The 19,865-nt window shown below is 37.2% G+C and overlaps 2 protein-coding genes and 1 long non-coding RNA gene across 4 annotated transcripts in view; 2 read left to right on the forward strand and 1 right to left on the reverse strand.

Moving 5' to 3' along the window:
- GPR149 (G protein-coupled receptor 149) overlaps positions 1-4,674 on the forward strand; it is a 63,693-nt gene extending 59,019 nt beyond the window's left edge. Inside the window, exon 4 of the mRNA XM_049628683.1 lies at positions 4,087-4,674. Coding sequence (XP_049484640.1) covers positions 4,087-4,662 — 576 coding nt within the window. The 3' untranslated portion in view covers positions 4,663-4,674. The remainder of the gene's footprint in view (positions 1-4,086) is intronic.
- The window catches only part of LOC125921236 (uncharacterized), a 120,625-nt gene extending 102,329 nt beyond the window's left edge, over positions 1-18,296 (reverse strand). Inside the window, exons 1-4 of one of the 2 annotated variants that reach the window (XR_007457349.1) lie at positions 18,212-18,296; positions 17,761-17,859; positions 17,191-17,284; positions 15,938-16,122 (exon numbers count right to left, since the gene is read on the reverse strand). This is a non-coding gene — a long non-coding RNA (uncharacterized LOC125921236). Of the gene's footprint in view, positions 1-15,937; positions 16,123-17,190; positions 17,285-17,760; positions 17,860-18,211 lie in introns of those variants that run through there. The other variant, XR_007457350.1, reaches the window with a different exon arrangement.
- Positions 18,297-18,353: 57 nt separating this feature from the next.
- DHX36 (DEAH-box helicase 36) overlaps positions 18,354-19,865 on the forward strand; it is a 50,739-nt gene continuing 49,227 nt past the window's right edge. The window contains exon 1 of the mRNA XM_049628679.1: positions 18,354-18,756. Within this exon, the coding sequence (XP_049484636.1) occupies positions 18,502-18,756 (255 nt within the window). The 5' untranslated portion in view covers positions 18,354-18,501. The remainder of the gene's footprint in view (positions 18,757-19,865) is intronic.

The following is a 19,865-nucleotide window of genomic DNA, read 5'->3' on the forward strand; positions in this document are numbered from 1 at the left end:
ATGAGCTCTTAAGACATGACAGCCTCTTCATTCTTATAGACCTACCAGCTAACCCAGTACTAGTACATAATAGTGGTTCAGCTAGTCTGTTTTCTTGCTTCCCATTTCTCTCCATTTAGTTCTCACTCCATATTCTAAAAGAGGTGGAAATTCTATTGATTTTACTCAAATTATGTTAGATCTCTTCCTGAATCTCTACCCTTATTACTTCCCTCTTTATTCATGCTCCCATTTTCCCTCACCTGGAACAAGGTTTTTCTAACTTAAATAATAGATGAGTCTCTCTCAAAGAAAAAAAATTCTATTAATCTTACTGTCAAATCAACTTTTTATGATTTTGCTTAAAAACATACAAACAATATTTGGTAACATTCCTTACACTTATAGTTCTTATACAAATTTAAAGCCAAAACAAATTTATACATTAAATACTTTTATAATCAGTAAAATTAAAATTACTAAATTGGCTTAAAGTGACAGTACCGTTTTGCTGAAATTAACATGCCAATTTTGAATTTAAAATGTAAAGATGTATGGGGCACCTGGGTGGCTCAGTTGGTTAAGCATCTGATTTCAGCTCAGGTCATGATCTCATGGTTTGTGAGTTCAAGCCCTGCATTGGGCTCTGTGCTGACAGCTCAGAGCCTGGAGCCTGTTTCAGATTCTGTGTCCCTGCTTTCTCTGCCCCCTGCCTTTCAAAAATAAACAAACATTTAAAAAAATATTTTAAATGTAAAGATGCACAGGTAAATCTGCTTATATATAATCTATCTCTGTGTATTTACTTCTGTGACTCTCAAATGGAGACTATCCCTTAGAATAAGAAAGTTTCAGAGTGTAATTTTGATAACTCAAGGCTTTCTGTGCTATTTCAGAATACTCAGACTTCATACTTTAGCTGAACTCTGGCACTATGCAATTCTCAAATGTCAATTTTAATGAGATGTCATTTGATAACTCAGTAAGCCTTATTTGTTCATTTGAAGTAAAGTTAGCATGGGACAGTTATTGAAATCTGCATTATAGGAATGTGTAAAATCAGATGCAAAAAAATTTCTTTATCACATTTACTTTTATATTAACTGCTCACCAGTGATGCAAGTTGGTACAATTAAGACATGGCTATGCTTATTGATGCTCTAGTGAAGGTTCTTTTAAGGTAGATACGCCAATACCGCTGAGCCCTGTCTGATAACTCATTTTTCTCATCCCATTTTTCTTTTTGAAACTGGTATACTCCACAGGACTTTGTTTATTCGGTGTGCCATATGAAAGAAAAAAAATTTTTTAAGTACTGAGATGGAGCTGTTTTTTATTCTTGCAATAGAGTGTACTGTAAGGAAGTCCCTCTTCCATATTGACTAGCTCTCAGGATGAAGAAGGTTGTATTTATAACATGAAATGACAGTCAAATTTTCTGGTTAAATCATATTTTGGTCAATTTTTATTTAAAAACAATAGAAGTTTCTGTCTTTGATAAAATTTTTTCTCAGAATAGTAAGTTTTTAGGTTGGTCCTTCCACTCATGACTTACCACTCAGAATGCAAAACTTTTAAACCTGTAAATGTTTTCTTAATTCTTAAGATCAATTTCAAATGCCACCCCTGTATGAAATCTCTGTACCAAAAGTGGTCATTCCTTGGACACCACAGAGCTCAGTTCCTATCTCTACTTATACAGTTGGAACTAAAATTTTATTTTCTTCCTTACATGCCATTGTCACCCAATTCTATCTGTCAGGTCTCTGAATGAAAAGACAGTATATCTATATACCCAATGCAAGTTCAGAATCTGCAGTGTCCCCCCTTATCCATGGGGAATATATTCTAAGACCCGTAGTGGATACCTGAAATCATGGTTAGTAGCAAACCAGTGCATACTATGCTTTTTTTCTACACAAACATACATATGATGATGTTTAATTTACAAATTAGGCAAAGTAAGAGGTGAATAGAAATAATGAAAAATAAAATGGAACTATTACACCAATGTATTGAAATAAAAGTTATATGAATGTGTTCTGTCTCTCTCAATATCCTATTGCACTTTATTCATTCCCTTCTTGTAATGATGTGAGATGATGAAATGCCTACATGATAAGATAAAGTGAGGTGAATGACGGAAGCATTGTGACACAGTGTTAGGCTACACCTGACCTTCTGACCATCTTGTAGAAGGAGGATCATCTGCTTTCAGACTGCAGTTTACTGTAGGTAACTAAAATTATGAAAAGTGAAACTGTGATCAGAAGATTACTGAAATAGGTACTCAGCAAATGTCAATTTAATGAATGGATGAACAAAAATAAATTAAGGCCATTTCCCCTTTGCCAAAAGTTGCTATCATTCAAATAATGCTTTGGTACAGTAATGAACCTAAGTATTGTCCCTCTGTTTCTCCTGCTTCAGCCACACATGTGAAGTTGAAGTTCTTTGCCTCAGCAGAAGGGTAAACTGCACTTTATGGTGTGAGTGTGCAAAGTTTTCAGCCCTTTAGGGTACAAGGCCCTAAAGTTAGGTTCCCAGGACCCTTAAAAAATAAAGAGAATTCAAGACTTCTCCACAGGGAGTAACTAGAAAAGACTGGTAACATGTCTCACATACCCTAGGCTATATTTTTCATTGTCCCTAAATTCAAAGAATTGGGCATGAAGGCACCTGAATGAAGCTCATGATACATTCTCCCTTAACAATTTCTCTTAGAAAAGAATGCAAATTTTAATCCTGGGCTTCCTCTAGCCACACTTAGATCTGGATATAAAATGTCTATAGCAAACAGGATGACCAATTATTCTGGTTTTCCTGGAACTGAGAGGGTTCCTAAAATGCAAGAATTTCAGTGCTAAAACTGGCATAGTTGCAGGCAAATAGGAAAGTTGATCATCCTAAATTGGCAAAATACCATGAGCCTTCACGCCAATTCCCCAGTAAAGACACATTTAAGCCAATCCAGTTAGTAACTCTAGGCTTTTTAGGTGGTCGGCACAAGTATAAAAGTGTCTGTTAACCATCTTCCTTCCCCCTTTTTTTCTGGACTCTAACATTTCTTTAGTTAGGGATCTCAAACCTTACTATGCAACAGAATCACCTAAAAGGCTGGTTGGTTAATTTCATAGATCTGAGGTAGGGCTCAAAAATTTGCATTTCTTACAAGTTATCAGGTAATATTGACACTGGTCTGGGGACCTAGCTTTGAGAACAATTGCTTTAGAAGTTTGGCATATTACTACCTTCTTCTGAGATTAACATGTAATCAAAAAAGAAAACAAGTCAATTGGAAGCATGAAGGCATGAATCAATAATATAAAATACAGACTATTTTAAGATTTAGTCTTTTTTTTTTCACTTCTTAAGCACTTTTCAGTGGTGAGCACAAATTTTAAAAAATCTTAACATACAAAGTTTTAAATATAATATAAAAGGTTCTAACTTGCAGGAAAGTTTTTGCAGAGATATGGGGGAGTTCTCTATTATTGGATATACTTTAATGACTGTGATTTCTCTATGGAAAAGTGAGCACAGGGTAGCACAGTTCTGGAGACATTTGGTTCCTCTTCTGTGTACTCAAAACTAACAGCTGAAATATACTTTATACTACCTCTGAATCATAGTTTCACAATTATCATTCTCTCTGACATACTAAACAGGAAAAACAAAAAGTACATTTTGAATATTACAGTCTACATTTCTTTCAACCTATGCAAACTTTTTAATGTAACAAAAAATACAAAAGCAATTCCAGATTGTAAATTTGCATTCAATTTTATGCCCAAATTCTGCTTTTGGAAACACCTACCGCTGCCCCCATCAAAACACAAATTTTGCCTTAAACTGTGGAATTATGTTCTTTACCTTCAAAGAAAGGTTCCTGGCTGTCCTCATTTAGGTGTTATATTTGACCTAGGAGAAACTAAACTATAGTGGTTTAATAGAATTTAAATCCCATATCTATAAAGGTTTCTAGGGAAATGGGTCTGAAATAGAAAAAACAAAAAACTTTACCATTTTAATGAATAAAGTAAATTTTTAAATGGCCTAATTTCAGAAACTAGGTTTCAATAGTAACAATTTTGTTTTTGTTCCCAGCGTTCTGGTGGTGCCCTTGCCATTCCCTTGTGTGCATTCCAGGGGACTGTGTCTCTCCAAGCACCTACAGGGAAAACCCTATCTCTTTCTACCTATGAGGTAAGTGCTGAAGGACAAAAGATAACCCCAGCCTCTAAGAAAATAGAAGTCTATCGATCCAAAAGTGTTGGCCATGAACCAAACTCAGAAGATTCTCGCTCCACATTTGCGGACACCAGTGTGAAAATACACTTGGAAGTTCTTGAAATTTGTGATAACGAAGAAGCCTTGGATACCGTGTCAATCATTAGCAACATCAGCCAGTCCTCTACACAGGTCAGATCTCCATCCCTACGCTACTCGCGGAAAGAAAACAGATTCGTTTCTTGTGATTTAGGGGAAACAGCGTCATACTCTCTCTTTTTACCTACGAGTAATCCTGATGGTGATATCAACATCTCCATTCCGGACACTGTTGAAGCACACAGGCAGAACAGTAAAAGGCAGCATCAAGAGAAGGAAGGCTACCAGGAGGAAATCCAGTTGTTAAATAAAGCTTACAGAAAAAGAGAGGAAGAAGGCAAGGGTAACTTGTGATCATTTGGTATAATAAAGGCAAGAATGAATCTGCAAGTTCAAACTACTTAACGCTTTTGTTCTGAGGCTATTTGATTTCCTTTATAACCTGTTGGTTTACATAAGCATTACAGATTTAGTAGTTAATTGTTTTTAGGAGGAGCAGCTAGAACTAGTGTAAACACTTAAGTGCTTTTGATGTATTACCTGTAGATCACACACTGTGGTATTTAAAGGTTTGTTTATCTGATTCCTAGGCTGTTTTCTAGATCAAATATCAGCCTCATATACTAACGTTTTTGCCTATTTGTCATCTTCAGAGTAAACAGAAAGTTGTATAAATTCAATAAATATATTATTCCAATTCTCATGTTTCAACACGTAATACTAGACTTTACTGCAAAGGGTAAAAGATATTTTGGGAATGGAAGAAATGTAGCAAAATTCTGAGTTGTATTTGAAGAGACTTGCCTACATGTGCCTAGCAAAAGAAGCTCATTACAGTTAACTGCTTTAGCTTTACACTGATGTCTAGAAAATATATTCTCATGTAAAATGGCAAACTAGCTAGCTTCCATCTTTGAAACATGCATGTCCATAATCTGTAAATAGTTGTTTCCTTCATTTCCATAAAATATGAATTGCTTACTAAATGTTTTTCTTCCTTTCTAAAATGTATTTTCCTTTCATCTTTCTACTATGTCAAGACTGCCCTTGAAACAAAATGTTGTGTGTTATAAGCGGAATTAGTAGTCCATAACTAAAATATTATTGGAAAAGGTTGTATATGTACACATCATCATTCTAGAATTGTTTTATTTTAATGGAAATTGGGGAAAAACACTGCCAGATTAAGTTCCGTGAGGGATGCTCAACTAGATTAACAAACTTCCAGGTAAAGCAGAGGAAAATCCACTAAGTAAAAAGTAAAACTGTATGTTTCTAAAGCTGCAGATTTGGCAAACTTTCTTAGCTATTCTTAAAGTATAGAAAATTTTAGTACAAATCTTGTCCTAAGTTTAGGTACTTTTTGGTTTTTTTCTCAAAGATGTGTATCTCAAGAAAATTCAATATATGTTATTAAATGAGTGTAAGATATACATTTCAAGATTAATTTTAAAATGTGTTACATTGCAAAAATGTAGGAATCACCTTGTCCAATTATTAGTAATGTATATCTCAAAAACTATAGACTAATTTGTTTCTTAAAAATGGTTTATTCTGATCTTTCTTCAAACATACATTAAATGTATTACTTCAGTGTTTATTTTCCAAAGTTATTGAGTTAACATTTTACATGGTATTTAACTGTGCAACACATCTTACATATCTTATTTACTACAGACTGAGTGAATGATTTATTTTGGTTTCTATTTTATATTGAATCAGAATTCTAAATTATTTGAAATGGACTTTCAGACATTTCATCTCCAGAAGACTTTTTTTTTTTTTGGCCATCAAGAAGTCATTTTCAAAATAATTCTCTCAGTGGACTTTATCTCTCATGTAATCTCTCAGCATCTCATCTTCTAAATTTGGGAACCAAATGTAATGCAACTAGTAATGTTTGTAAAACAAGCCTCAAATAATGTATAACACATAAATTCAAATTCAAATATATTATCATTACAAATGTATTTTATTTATTTATTTATTTATTTATTTATATAAATATATTTTATTTTAAGAGCCTTTTTATAACCCTAAAATTGAAGGCTATTGCACCATAATGACAAATGGCCAGATCAATCAAATATTATAAATTTATGGCATTAAATGCCTGTTATAAAAGTAAAGTTGAACTGAATATTCTAATAATGCTTTGTAAAAGGTAAGTTTTGATACATTAAATTTAGGTGTATAATTTTATGAAAAAGAAAGATGATTTTGTTGCTTTCGAGTACAATTTCTGTCAGAAAGGAAATTAGAAACAGAATCACAATAAAACTTAAAAAAAATAAAGATTTAAATACAAATAAATCCTTTCTAGCTGGCACAGTTCTTTAATGCATAGGAGAAGACAATGGAAATCAATATTTAAAGAGCACCAGAACTGGATTGGAAAACAGTAATACTGTGCTTTCCTCCTGTGTTCTATTTTCTTTTCACTAGACTTGGGCCTATGCTAGGAGAACTGGCAAAACAAAACAACACAAACAAAAACAAAAACAAAAAACCTACAATATTCCCATTTAATTGCCCTTAGCTGCTGAATTAACCGTACACTAGACGCATGTAAAAGTTGTGCTGTATTGACACTTTAGTCAATACAATGGGCTGTGCCTACGCAGGAATATCTCCTCCCAAACCAAGAGCACACTGTATACACTGTATGTTAGCCAACTTGACAATAAATTATACTGTAAAAAAACGAACGAAAGAAAGAAAGAGTAAGGTTAAACTATATCAGTATAAACTCTACCTACTCTTTAAAACAATTATGATTGCATGGGGCGCCTGGGTGGCTCAGTTGGTTGGGCATCCGACTACAGCCCAGGCCATGATCTCATGGCTCCCGAGCTCCAGCCCCAAGTCAGGTTCTGTGCTGACAGCTCAGAATCTGGAGCCTACTTTGGATTCTGTGTCTCCCTCTCTCTCTCCCCTCCCCTGCTTGCACTCTGTCTCCCTCTCTCACAAAAATAAATACACGTTAAAAAAAAATTGTAATTGATTATGACTGCAAAAATGTATTTCTGGTATAGGAAATACCCTTTTAGATATCTTGTGCTATATTTAAATAGCTTACTCTGTTATACTGTTATTATTAATAAATTCAATATTTCATATAGTTTATTTCTTTTCTCTATAAATTCATGAATCTGAATTCAAAAACTACTTATTATCTAATAAAAATATCACCATCTGGTGGTGACTCCTACAAACTGTAAATACATATCTCTAAGACTCCCAGTTAATATAAACCCACATATAATCCCAAAGAGTTCCAAGAGTTGTGACTGACAGAGGCAACCATTTTGAAGACAGTAACCATCACAGTATTACTCAGAATGTAATAAAAAACCATTTGGTTATGCATTGTTTCAAAGCTTTTCTCTACGTGGTTTTTAGTATTGGTTTTCATAAACAGATTTTCTCTTAGTTTCTTATTTATTCTATTAAGTTACTTTCATTCATTTATTGTAACATTATATCATTATAGCATATAGAATGCCTGCTATATGCTAGAAATTGTTCTAGGTACTTAGGACTATGACTGAACAAAAACAACGCACACATACACACTCACACATATATGTACATTTGTATGAGTTTGAACCAATTGCAAATTTAGAGAACACAGTCTACATAAGACTTCCCTCACTTCTGACTCCAAATGCAAATTTAGGGTATCCCAAAACCACTATCAGTTTCAATAATTAACTGCAACCCACAGAATTCACAGAAAGCTGTATTCTCACAGTTACAGTTCATTTCAGGGAAAGGATACAGATTAAAATCAGCCAAGAGAAGAATCACATATAGCAAAGTCCAGGAAAAGTCTAAATGTGAAGCTTCTGTTATCCTCTCCCCATGGAGTCATAGATAGCATTACTTTCAGCATCAGCGTATGATAACATATAGGGAATACTGCCAACAAGGAAAGCTCATTTGAATCCTGGCATCCAGAGTCTTTACTGGGGCTCCATCATGGTAGGGGTAGGGTAAAGCATGGTAGACAGCTCACATGACTAATTTCCAGCTCCTCAGGAAGTCAAGCTGATAAGGAATGAGCCAAAACCCCTACTCTGAATCACACTGTTACTATTTGGCTGCTCCAAGGCACCCAGACAAACAAGATAGATAGATAGATAGATAGATAGATAGATAGATAGAGATAGATAGATATCAGGTAATGCTAAATGTATTGATAGAAAGTAGGTACCAGAGGTAAAAATGATGAGAAAAAAAATGAAAATAAAGGGACAGTGATGGAAGGAGTGTTTTTTCAAATACTTTAGTTAGGAAACACTTCACTGATAACATACTATTTCATCAGAGAGTTAAATAAAGTGATGAAACATGCTGTGTATCTAGGGAAATCATAGTTCTATCCCAGGGAGCATCAAGTTTCCAGAAGTAGGAGTATGCCTTTGGTATTTTATGAAACCATCCAGGAGGTCAATGTGAATGCAGAAGAGTGAGAGAAAAAGTAGTTGGAAACAAAGACAAATAAAAGCACAGAGAGGCAGACCATTAATGCCTTGCAGACCAGGTATGGACTTTGAATCTTTTTCTAAATGAGGTGGGAAGTGATCAGAAGGTTCTGAGCAAAGAAATGACACATTTGATTACAAAATCACAAATGACCACTGTCTGCTATCGTCAAGGGGAAAAGACGATACAAGTACAAATACGATTACAGAACAAACAGGAGGTTATTTTAATAGTCTGGGTTAGAGATGATATTTGCTAGAATTAGGGTGGTAGCAATAGCGATGGTGATGGTATTGTATTCTGATTCAATAAGTAGGAAGGATTTCCTTGGTAACTACCTAAGTTACACATTTCTTTAAAAATTTTTTTTTTTCATTTATTTATTTTAGAGAAAGAGCGCGCATGTGAGCTGGGGAGAGGGGCAGAGGGAGCAGAGAGAATCCCAAGCAGGCTCCATGCTGAGCTGATGCAGGGCTTGATACCATGACCCTAGGATCATGACCTGAGCCAAAATCAAGAGTTGGACGCTCAATTGACTGAGCCACCCAGATTCTCCACTTACATTTCTTAAATGTTTTTCTATGGAGCCTGTAATTTGAGGCAAATAATTACCTCTGGCATCTATTTTCTGTTAATACCTTGGAATATCCCAATGTTTCTAATGTCCTCCACATATCACAGAGGCTAGAAGCCTGAAAACTACATTTTCCAGTCTCTTTTGCTGGCAAGTTTCAGATTTAGTGTCTGCTAGAAAGAGGAATTTGCACAAGATCTGGAAGACAGGGGTGCCTAGGAGGCTCAGTCAGTTCAGCATCCAACTTCAGCTCAGGTCATAATCTCACGGCTCGTGAATTCGAGCCCCGCATCAGGTTCACTGCTGTCAGCGTGGAGCGTGTTTCGGAACTTCTGTCCCCCTCTCTCTCTGCTGCTCCCCCACTCATGCTCTCTCTCTCAAAAATGGATAAACATTAAAAAAAAGAGAGACTTGAAAGAGTTGAAGAAAAGCAGCAGCAGTTAAAAGCTTTTAAAAGCAGTTAAAAGTAGTTGAGACTTTCTCTTCTAAGGTATGGTTCAGGGATCTAGGCTCTTTCCATCTTGTAGTTCCACTCTTTCATTTTTATTATCATTATCCTCATCCATATTAAGCTGGCATAAGGGCAAAGGGCAGAGAGGATCCAGCAAGTACTGTTCCAGGGATGGCCTGGAAAAACAGCACCTCAATCACTGCAGCTTCTGCTACACTGGAGACCTCTGGGTATACAGACATTCCTAACATCAAAGGAGGTTAAGAAATAGACCTATCTGTGCAGAGGAAGAAGAAACCTAAATTTGGCAAACAGCTAGCTATCCAGTCTCTGACACATGCTATGACCCCACTAAGCACTAACACCACTAATACACCACACTATTAGAATGTAAATAGTGCCCCATCCCTCGTGTCACAAGATGCAGATGCATACCACAATCCAAGAATGGCACATCTTCCAGGGTTTGAGTTATCTGGTCTTGATTCTAGAACAGACTATACTGCTACAAACATAGATCAGTTTGTGCATGTGATTTCTTCTCCACCTCAAGATACAAAAAAAAAAAAAATCATATTTGTATGTCTTTCCTACAGTCTTGGGATTTCAACTTCAAAATCCACAAAGAACACATACACAAATACAAAATCACATGTTCTTCTTGAGAATGAGAAGGAACTTTGCTGGCACTGGGCAATCAAAACCCAAATACAAAATGACCACAATGACAATCTTCTGCAATATTACAAAGAATAATTTAGGTTCCTGGGGTCACATTATTTTGAAACAGTTTATTACAGAGGACAATCTGTACCTTTACATAAGCATAGTCTCACTGAGTAATTTTTCCACAAAAAAAGAAAAAAAATACCTCAGGAGAAAATTTTAGTCTCCACCACTTAGCAGAAATGCAATCCCCAGAAGCTTTAAAATGTGAAGGTCAAAAAATATTAGGGTTTGGATAAATCCATGGTCAGCTGGTTCCAGTAGTGAAGATACACAGCTACTTGCTTAAGTTTAAGAGTTTGTATTTCTATTATTTTTTATATAGAAAAAAAGTATTAAAATTTGTTTTCTTAGTACTCATTCAAAACATTTTTCCCTAAATTCCCAGATTGTCTGCTTACATTGGGCAGCGAAAAATCCACTAATTGAATTAGATTATGTAGTTTTCAAGGGAAAATATGTTATGCAAAACATTCAAGAAGATGTTTAACATGAATACTAAAATCCATTTTTTCTTTCTTTTTATGAGAAGCAGATAGAATTATCAGACAATGGCAGTAATTCATAGTTACAATGACAAAACATCTGGTTTGCATGGGATAGTCCCAGTTTACAATTGTTTTCCTGGCATAACAATTAATAGTGTCCTCTTTAACTCTCACAGAATTGGACAATAAGTTATCCAATCACACTATAGTTGTGAAGCAAGTTATACCTAATCTAGGTGTTTTTCCCCCAAAACATAGGTAACCTATACTAATTAAAAAGGAAATAGGTAATGTCTACCAATTTCCTGCTAAAAGTACCTTCTACTTGCTTTATAAACTTCTATTAGAATAAAAAAATTATCGTTCAGTATTTTGAGTGAAAAAAGAAAATTATGATTGGACATCATCAAGACCTACCCTGAAAGAAGATAATAATAGAAGAACAAGTATGTCATGTCTTCAGAAGCTTAGCATAAGGGTGAGAACACCTCCACTCCCACAGCTAAAGGTAAAATGCCCCAAATCACAAAGAAAGCAGTGCCTTCTGGAGCCACTAAGTTGTTCGGTCAATGAAATTCAAAGGGTAGGCTGAACGCAGACACTATCTGCATTTCACGGAGAATAAAGGGACAGGAAATTCTCTGATGGATCTCAGCCCTTATTGAAATATTTACAGTTCATTGCAACTAAAAGCACCAAAATATGCTCTGGACCAAAGCATTACTTATGTTAACTTTTCTCCTGCAAATTCCTCTACCCTTCTCCATTCTACCCTCTGCACCAAGACACTGACCTGCACCAACCATACCAACAGACAGAAGCAAATGATCTCTGTTTCCCATTGGGTTTGGTCAATGGGGACTTCCATCAAGAAATCAGAGACAAGGAAGAGAGTGAGGTCAGGGTATTTATTCCTCTCTTTCTCTGAAAAACCACTTTGGACTGGATCTTCCCCTTTATCAACAGTCACTGCTTCTTGTAGAAAGCTGATTCTATGCCACTTTCTTTCAGGATGCCAGTACCTGCTCTCTTTCTTCATACACTTGGGCCTAGAGATAAGAACATCTCTGCAGCTACTAACTCCAGCTTACTGATATATTTTACAGTCTCTTAAAAGATTTTTTTGCACCTATATACATATAATATGTTAATGTACAAATTTCCCCTGAATTACCATTTTAAGATTGCTACCTCTTTTCCATAGAGACTCTGACATGTCCACAATCTATAACCTTTCAGAGTGTGTAACTATCTTGGCTGTACAGTGGAAAGAGCACTGGGCTAGGAATCAGAAAGCTTAGTTTCAATCTCCAACTCTAACTCTGACTCCACCAGTGTTTCATCTATGCTTAAACTCTCTAGAGCTCAGTTATTCTTGAGTGGATAATAGAAAGATTAGAGATGAGGAGAGCCAGGCAGATAAGATTATCTTTAAAATCTCTTAGCCATACCATTATATACAAAATTTGAAAATACTAAGTGAAGGTTAAGGATCTGAAGCTTCTCTACATTATATGGAAATCCTACTATGATGAAGATACAATTCTCTCCTTTATTCGAGAAGAATAAATGGGTGGATCTGGGTAGAACACAGGTTTGGTATTCTTAGATCAAAAGACCTCAGTGTCTACCAATTTTAGAATGAAGATCAGGAGAAAATCCTAATTTGTCTAAAAGATTCCCCAAAGGTAAGAGAAACAAGGAAGCTGTGATAGGAACCGACAAAACTGGCATAAAGGAGGACAGATCAACTTGAGGTAATGAAAAAGTAAAATCTCCCAGAATTCCAGGAGAATACAGGGATTCAGTAATTAACTCTTCCCTTTAGCACAAACATTGGATATGCTAAAAACTATAACAGACATGTAAAAAAAATTCCAAATATGTTTTTCTTTCAGAGCTACAAGCAGGAAATGTGGTAAAAGCTGAGATAAGGAAGGGAGGTCAAAATTCAAACACATCTTCCCCTCCCGCCCCCACTCCCCCATATTCTCTTACATATTCTCCTGCCTAAAGCAGACTTCACACTCTCCCCTCTCTGGAGTTATAATTGTGAAATGTCTACTGAGGAACATGAGTTACAGAAGAGAGGACTGAAAATATGTTGATTCAGTATTTCAAAAGCACCTTTGATAAACAGATAAATGAGGTTTCAGTGATTAAAAATGGAAGGTTTATAAAGCAAGCAGGGATAAATAATGCTGCAGACACCTAGTTTTTTCTAACTTTCATAAGACTGTATTATTTTTCATGAAATATATCTGTGACAGTGGTATCCTTTCCTTGGAGAGGTCTCATTCTTTTTAGTCCTTCAATATGTTGAGATTCTTGCCCTAACTGTAATAAAATAGAAAATATGCCTACTCATAGTACCTGACATATAATAAGCAATCAATAAATGTTACTTACAGTACTACCATCCTTTTTCCTACGTCTAGTTGCCATATGGAGAGTGTCTGTGTCTGTGTTGCAATGTGAGAAGTCTGTAAAACTGTCAAAACACTGGTGCAACATGGTTTCCAGAGGGCCTGAGTCAGCACTTACAGCAGCTGTATCTTCCAAAAGTGAACACAGTATTTCCCATCCTACATGCTCCTCTTATAGTCTGACCTCCCCTACCGTGGTGAAGCCTTAAACTTAAGTCCACATCTGTAACTATCTCAACTAGTAACTAGTTGCTATGTGACTTCCAAGGCTAGTTACTAAAAATGTCATGTGACACACCTTGTCCTGTGTCAGTTGCTCTTGGAACTGCCACACTATGACGAGGCTGAAACTAGGCCACACAGAGAAACCAGATGGAGAGGTTATTGTGGAGTTCCAGCCCACAGCCAGCTATGGTTCCTGGCAAAACCCAGGATCAATGGGCACCTCTTTCAATGAAGGGGCCTTCAAGTGATTCCAGACCCTAGTAAGTCATCCCATGAGAGTGGAGAGAAAGAGAGAAGAAGGTCTAACAGAAGAATTTCATAATTACCTGAAACAAGGAAAGTTAACTGGCAATTTTAAGATGTTTCCACTACTGTTGCCTGGCAGGGAGGGAATTTAGACATTAGATCAATAAAAATAGATGATGATGATGATGATGATGAAGAAGAAGAAGAAGAACAAGAAGAACAAGAAGAAACTCTACATTTTCTTTGTCCATCTGAATTGTATTTTAAGTAAATTTGTGATTTTACTACGACCATTATTATCACGAAGTGTTCTCCAAAAATTCACCTTCAATGTAACTCAAATTTCCCAATTTGAGCCCCCAAATTTTATGTGACAAGATGTTCTATTGAGTTGTTTGATAATTTTCCAGTATTTTTCCTGATATAAAAAGGAAACATTTTCTCCATGTCTCCCTACCTCCACCCCAAAACAGTCAGATCTTTACAGATCTAAGACTACTCTTATCAGCATGTCCCCTCTCCCCACCACCAAGAAGAGGTCAGAGTCCATTAAGGATTCCATTTTCCAAGGGGAACACTAAACAAAATTCCCATCCAGTCCCTCATGAATATTAGACCCATGAAAAATTATGCTAGAGTTGTTTCACATGGTTGAGGTAAAGAAAATGGAGAATGAGAGATTTCCTGAGATTGGGAAAACTGGTAGTTTCCCATAATGGTGTGGTCTTATGTGGCTCACCCTAGCTGCCATCTTGGGAGTCACTGGACTGGGAGGTCCATGCCTGTGGGAGTTAGATACCAAATGCCATGCGTGTGAATGCAATAGTTTTGCATTCTGTGCCCAGCCCATGATTAGTGGAGATTACATTTAAGAAAGACATCTTTGAGCATTCCCAGAGCACAGCACAAAGCAAGGCATCAGCAAAAGTAACAATGGCAGTTATGAGTCAGTCATTCCTTTTGTTTTCTGGCATTAGGTAACCTAAGAATTCTTATTGGTTCCAACCAAAGCAGGAAAAAAAAAAGTACCAACTGATACTTTTCTTCCCATTTGCTCTAAAGTGTATGTCTAAAGCAATAGCCTAAAGCAATATACCATACTACTTCATGCTGAAGAAGTCAGGAAAACATGGTAATTTTAAATTTATAACTAAGATTCTGCTTAGGATCAACAAACACGAGGTGAAGGAAAATAATAGAATTTATCAGGAAATAGAGATCACACTACCTCTGTCTCTGGGGTTTTCATAAGGATTGTATGAAATATGGAATATCATATTACTTTCCTATTGCTGCCATAACAAATTGCCACAAAGTTGGAGTCTTAATTAACACAAATTTATAATTCTGTGGCACAGACTTTTGATAAGATCCTCACTAGGTTAAAATTTAGGGTGTGGCAAGGTGTATTCCTTTCTGGAGGCTCTAAGGGAGAATCCATTTCCTTTTCCAGCTCTAGATGCTGCCTACATTCCATTACACAGAGCTCATCCAGATAACCTAGGATAATGTCCCCATTTTAAAGTCAGCTGATTAGCAACCTTAATTTCCCTTGGCCATGTAGTTTAACATATTCACAGGTTTTAGGGATTAGGATGTGGACATCTATGAGGGTCACATTCTGCAGACCATAAATGTGAATTGCCTGGCCCAATACCCAGCAAATGCTAAGCAACAAATAAACACTAGTTCTCTTTTCCACTTAGTCTCTTAATAAATACCCCAGGTTTCAGTGGTATTAAACCACTTTAGGGGCATCTGGGAAGCTCAGTCAGTTAAGCCTCTAACTCTTGGCTTCAGCTCAGGTTGTGATCTCACAGCTCATGAGTTCGAGCTGTGCATCGGGCTCTGTGCTGACAGTGCAGAGCCTGCTTGGGATTCTCTTTCTCTCCCTCTCTCTCCACGACACCCACCCCCCACCCCCCATGCATGCTCTCTCTCTCTCACTCTTAAAATAAATAAATAAAAACTTAAAAAAAAACCACTTTATTGGTTTAATAAGTAAATACCATGTTTAAATAATTAAGTACCACTTATTTATGGTATTATTCTGGCTTAAACAACAGAAATTTATTTCTCACAGTTCTGGAGGCTGGGAAGCCCAAGATCAAGGTGCCAGCAGATTTGTTCTCTGGTGAGAGCACCCTTCCTGGCTTCTATATAGCCTCTTTGTCCACACATGCTTTTCTTCTGAGGAAAGAAAGGATAAGCTCTCTGGTATCTTTTCTTATAAGGACACTAATCCTATCAGATTAGAGCCCCAACTCCATGAACTCATTTAATTTCTTTCCTTAGAGGCACCATCTCCAAACAGCTACACTGGGGGTTAGAGCTTCAACATATAAACTTTGAGGAGACACATTCAATTCATAACACTTTCTCACCTAACAACCCACACTATCTCCTTCAAATTTTGCCGCGACCATCCCCAATATGCCTACTCAATCTTACCTACTGAACAATTCACATACTTGTCATATAGGTATGCCCAATGAATTTCAATACATTTATTGGAACTATTCAATAGTTTTAATCATATTTGCTATGGACTACCAAAATGTGTCTCCGTCCGCTCTCTCTGTGCTTTTAACTCATGTAGTCAACCACTTTCTAGACATCTGTATTTGTATGTTTCATAGGCTCCTCAAACTCCACATGTATTATTTAGACACATTAACTCAACCCTCCCTCAAGTCCAAAAAAAAATCCTCCTCATCTAGTGTTCTTCATCCCAAGATATGGTACCTTCTTATTTGGTAGTCATTCAAATCGTAAACTCAGGGGTTATCTGACCACTTCCTCTAATTATCCATATCAAGTGAATCAGCAAATCTGACATATTTATCTCCAAATAACTCTTGATCCCAGTCCTTCCCATGTTCCATCTTGCCTCCACTAAACCACAGCCTGTTAACTAGCCTCTCTATATTCACTTTTGCCTCCTCCATTCCTTTCTATTCAAAACAGCCCAAAATAATCAGTCTCCTACCTAAAGTTTACTGTTGTTCTCTATGTGGTATATAAGTTCCTCTATGCTTATGCTCCTTTCTACCTCTTTGGTCTTCTCCAACAGTCTTTAAATTTCAGTGTAGAGTTTTCTCAGTCTCCAATATTTCTCAGTCTCCAATTTTATCATTTCCCCTCATACACATTGTTTCCTCCACCTGGAATAATCTCTCCCCTTCCTCATTAGTCTGGCTAAAGTCTATTTATCTCAAAAGTCACTGCTTAACCTCTAGTGCTTTAAAAAGGACTTACCTGACTCCAAAATTAAGTTATTTTGCAGTAACATCTATGGCTGTTGGGAAGAAAAATCTTTTCCTTTACTCTCTTAGGTTTATTTCTCAGAGGCCTGCAAATTAAAATGACAAAAGACAGATTAACAAGGAAAGAGACAAATTTAATCACATACCCATGGGACTTCATACAAAAATGTGTTTCAACAGATGGGTAGAACAGATGGCTTATACACCATCTTAATAAGAGAAGAGGAGGAGGAGAAAGGCACTCATGGGAAAATACTTCTAGGAAGGAAAAATGGGCTCTTACGAAATAGATGGGATATATAACAGTTTTGTGGCAATGCCTGCTTAGCCTGTTTAACATTGGAATGCTGACTTCTAGTCTCCAGTGATAAGTCCATCTTGTCAGTTCCTCTCCCAAGGGAAGGGGTTTATGACAATTGAGTTCTTTTGAATCCTTCTGGGAGGCTCTGCTTTTAGGAAGTTCCAAGATTTCAGGAATTGAATGCCTCTGCTCAAAGTAATTTTTATGCCACAGAGGTGTATTCTGGACCCCTTCAAAGCATACAGCATTTTCCTTTCTTACCTCACTGCACAACCATTTCTTTTGCCTTTATCTTCTCAAGACGGTAAGCAAATGAAAGATGGTGCCACACTTGTCGTGTTCCGTGAGTATCCCTAGCACCTTTAAATCAGTGAAAATATGTAAATGAACTGGATGTCCCCTAGTGAACCTGGTGTCCCCTGCACCCTATTGGATAAAGGCAGTAAATAATGACAATCCTTTAAGAAAGGCAGGGGCAGTTTTATATTTATGTATTTCAAACTGGTGTCAGGCTGTTTTCAAGATGTAGCTACCAAAAAACCCAAAATATGAACTCATTTCATTTCTTTCAAGACTTTCAGGAGAAAACGCATCGATCCACAGGTTCTTTTACTGTGTCAACAGATGTTTACTATCCACGGCCTAATTGGACGCAAATTCCGGATTTAATCATGGGAAATAAGAAAGTAAAAAGTAAAACCTATTTCCTCACATGTTTGGTGTAGGTAAGGAAACCCGCGAGCCTTTTGCTCCCTCTCCTTCCAGAGGTACAAAAATAGAGGACTGCGGGCACACCAAAGAAGACTTCACCTGAGCCAACTTCCTGCTAACAGATGTCGTCCTCCCTGACGTCACCGGAAACAGCTACTTGTGACGCTCCAATAGCCCTCCCTCTCGCGCTGGGCGCCGGAAGCAAAACGGAAGTGGACGTGCACTAGCTTCCGGGCCCGGACGCCATTTCTAGCGGTTGCAGGTTCTCACGAGTTGTAGTCTGCTGGGACAATGAGCTATGACTACCATCATAGCTGGGGCCGCGATGGCGGGCCCCGCAGCTCTGGCGGGGGCCACGGGGGAAGCTATGGAGGGGGCCATGGAGGGGGCCATGGAGGGAACCGAGGCTCTGGAGGCGGCGGCGGCGGAGGAGGAGGTGGTCGAGGCGGCCGAGGCCGACATCCCGGGCACCTGAAAGGCCGCGAAATTGGCTTGTGGTACGCGAAGAAACAGGGTCAGAAGAACAAGGAAGCGGAGAGGCAGGAGGTAAATCTGAAACTCGATAGTGGAGAGGGATGAGGCAGAACAGGCTTTTTCCCTTCCGCCGCCCCTAACCTTTTCGTTTTTTTGTTCCTTGACTCATGCATGTGCTGTGTGAAATGAAAATCAAGTGTGCAAAGGTATTATGCTACAACTTCCGGTAGCGGATATTATGTAGTTTAACATTAGCCATGCTCATCTGACCTGGAGCAGTTAGGATTTGTGCAGGCTGGATGTATATTTTGCTTTAAGGACGTGAGAACTGTGAACAAAACAAATGTTGAGTTCACGTCCTATCCGAAGTTAACTTCATTGGGGTATCACTGTGTTAGTATCCCTGGCCACCCTTTCCCTTAGGAAAATTTTGGTCATTTATTTAAGTTCTTTGCCCAAAGAGTTCGAAAATAGCGGTCTTCTTGATTCATACAAGTTTGCGCGGAATAAAAGCTGTCAAGTACTATTTTGAATGTAGATCGCTCAGAAGAATAGCCTAGCTTTCATATTTAGCATTAAAAAGTAGCCACAAACTCAGGTTTTCTGTTTTTATGTTGGGCTGGGGAGGTTTCTGATGAGTAGCAGCTCCTCTTTGAGAAGGAAACGTGGGATCCTAGAAATAGGAGACGTTTCAAGAGATTAGTCTCTTAGCGTTGGTGATTGCCCGGCCCATTCGGTTTGTAGCTTGAAGATCTGTAGTAAGGAAAGCATTAAAGTTCGCTGAGTGGCTTATTTTAGTTTAGTTTTGTTTGTTTGTTTGTTTGTTTTTAATTAAACAGAAGCTTTCTTACTATAAGCCTGAGAACAACTTTTTAGTAACTTCATTAAAAGCACCTTTCATGTTAGGTACTGAATGTATGTAATTAAGTTCTCATTTAGGCTTCTGCTTTTAAATTATTCCATTTCTTTATTTTTCTTTTATCCGTGTCATTTTCATCAAAATGATTTTTTGGCACTATCCATTTATCTTCACACCTTATCACCTTCTCTTTAAAAAATATATATATACGTACATGTTTGTCAGCCCAAAATTAACTTGTTCATTGAGAAGACTTTTTTTTTAAATGAAGGGGAGCACATCTAAGTCATCTTGACTTTGCAAGGATAATTGGCTGATTGCT

This window comes from Panthera uncia, chromosome C2 (assembly GCF_023721935.1).
Source record: "Panthera uncia isolate 11264 chromosome C2, Puncia_PCG_1.0, whole genome shotgun sequence".
Lineage (NCBI taxonomy): Eukaryota > Metazoa > Chordata > Mammalia > Carnivora > Felidae > Panthera > Panthera uncia.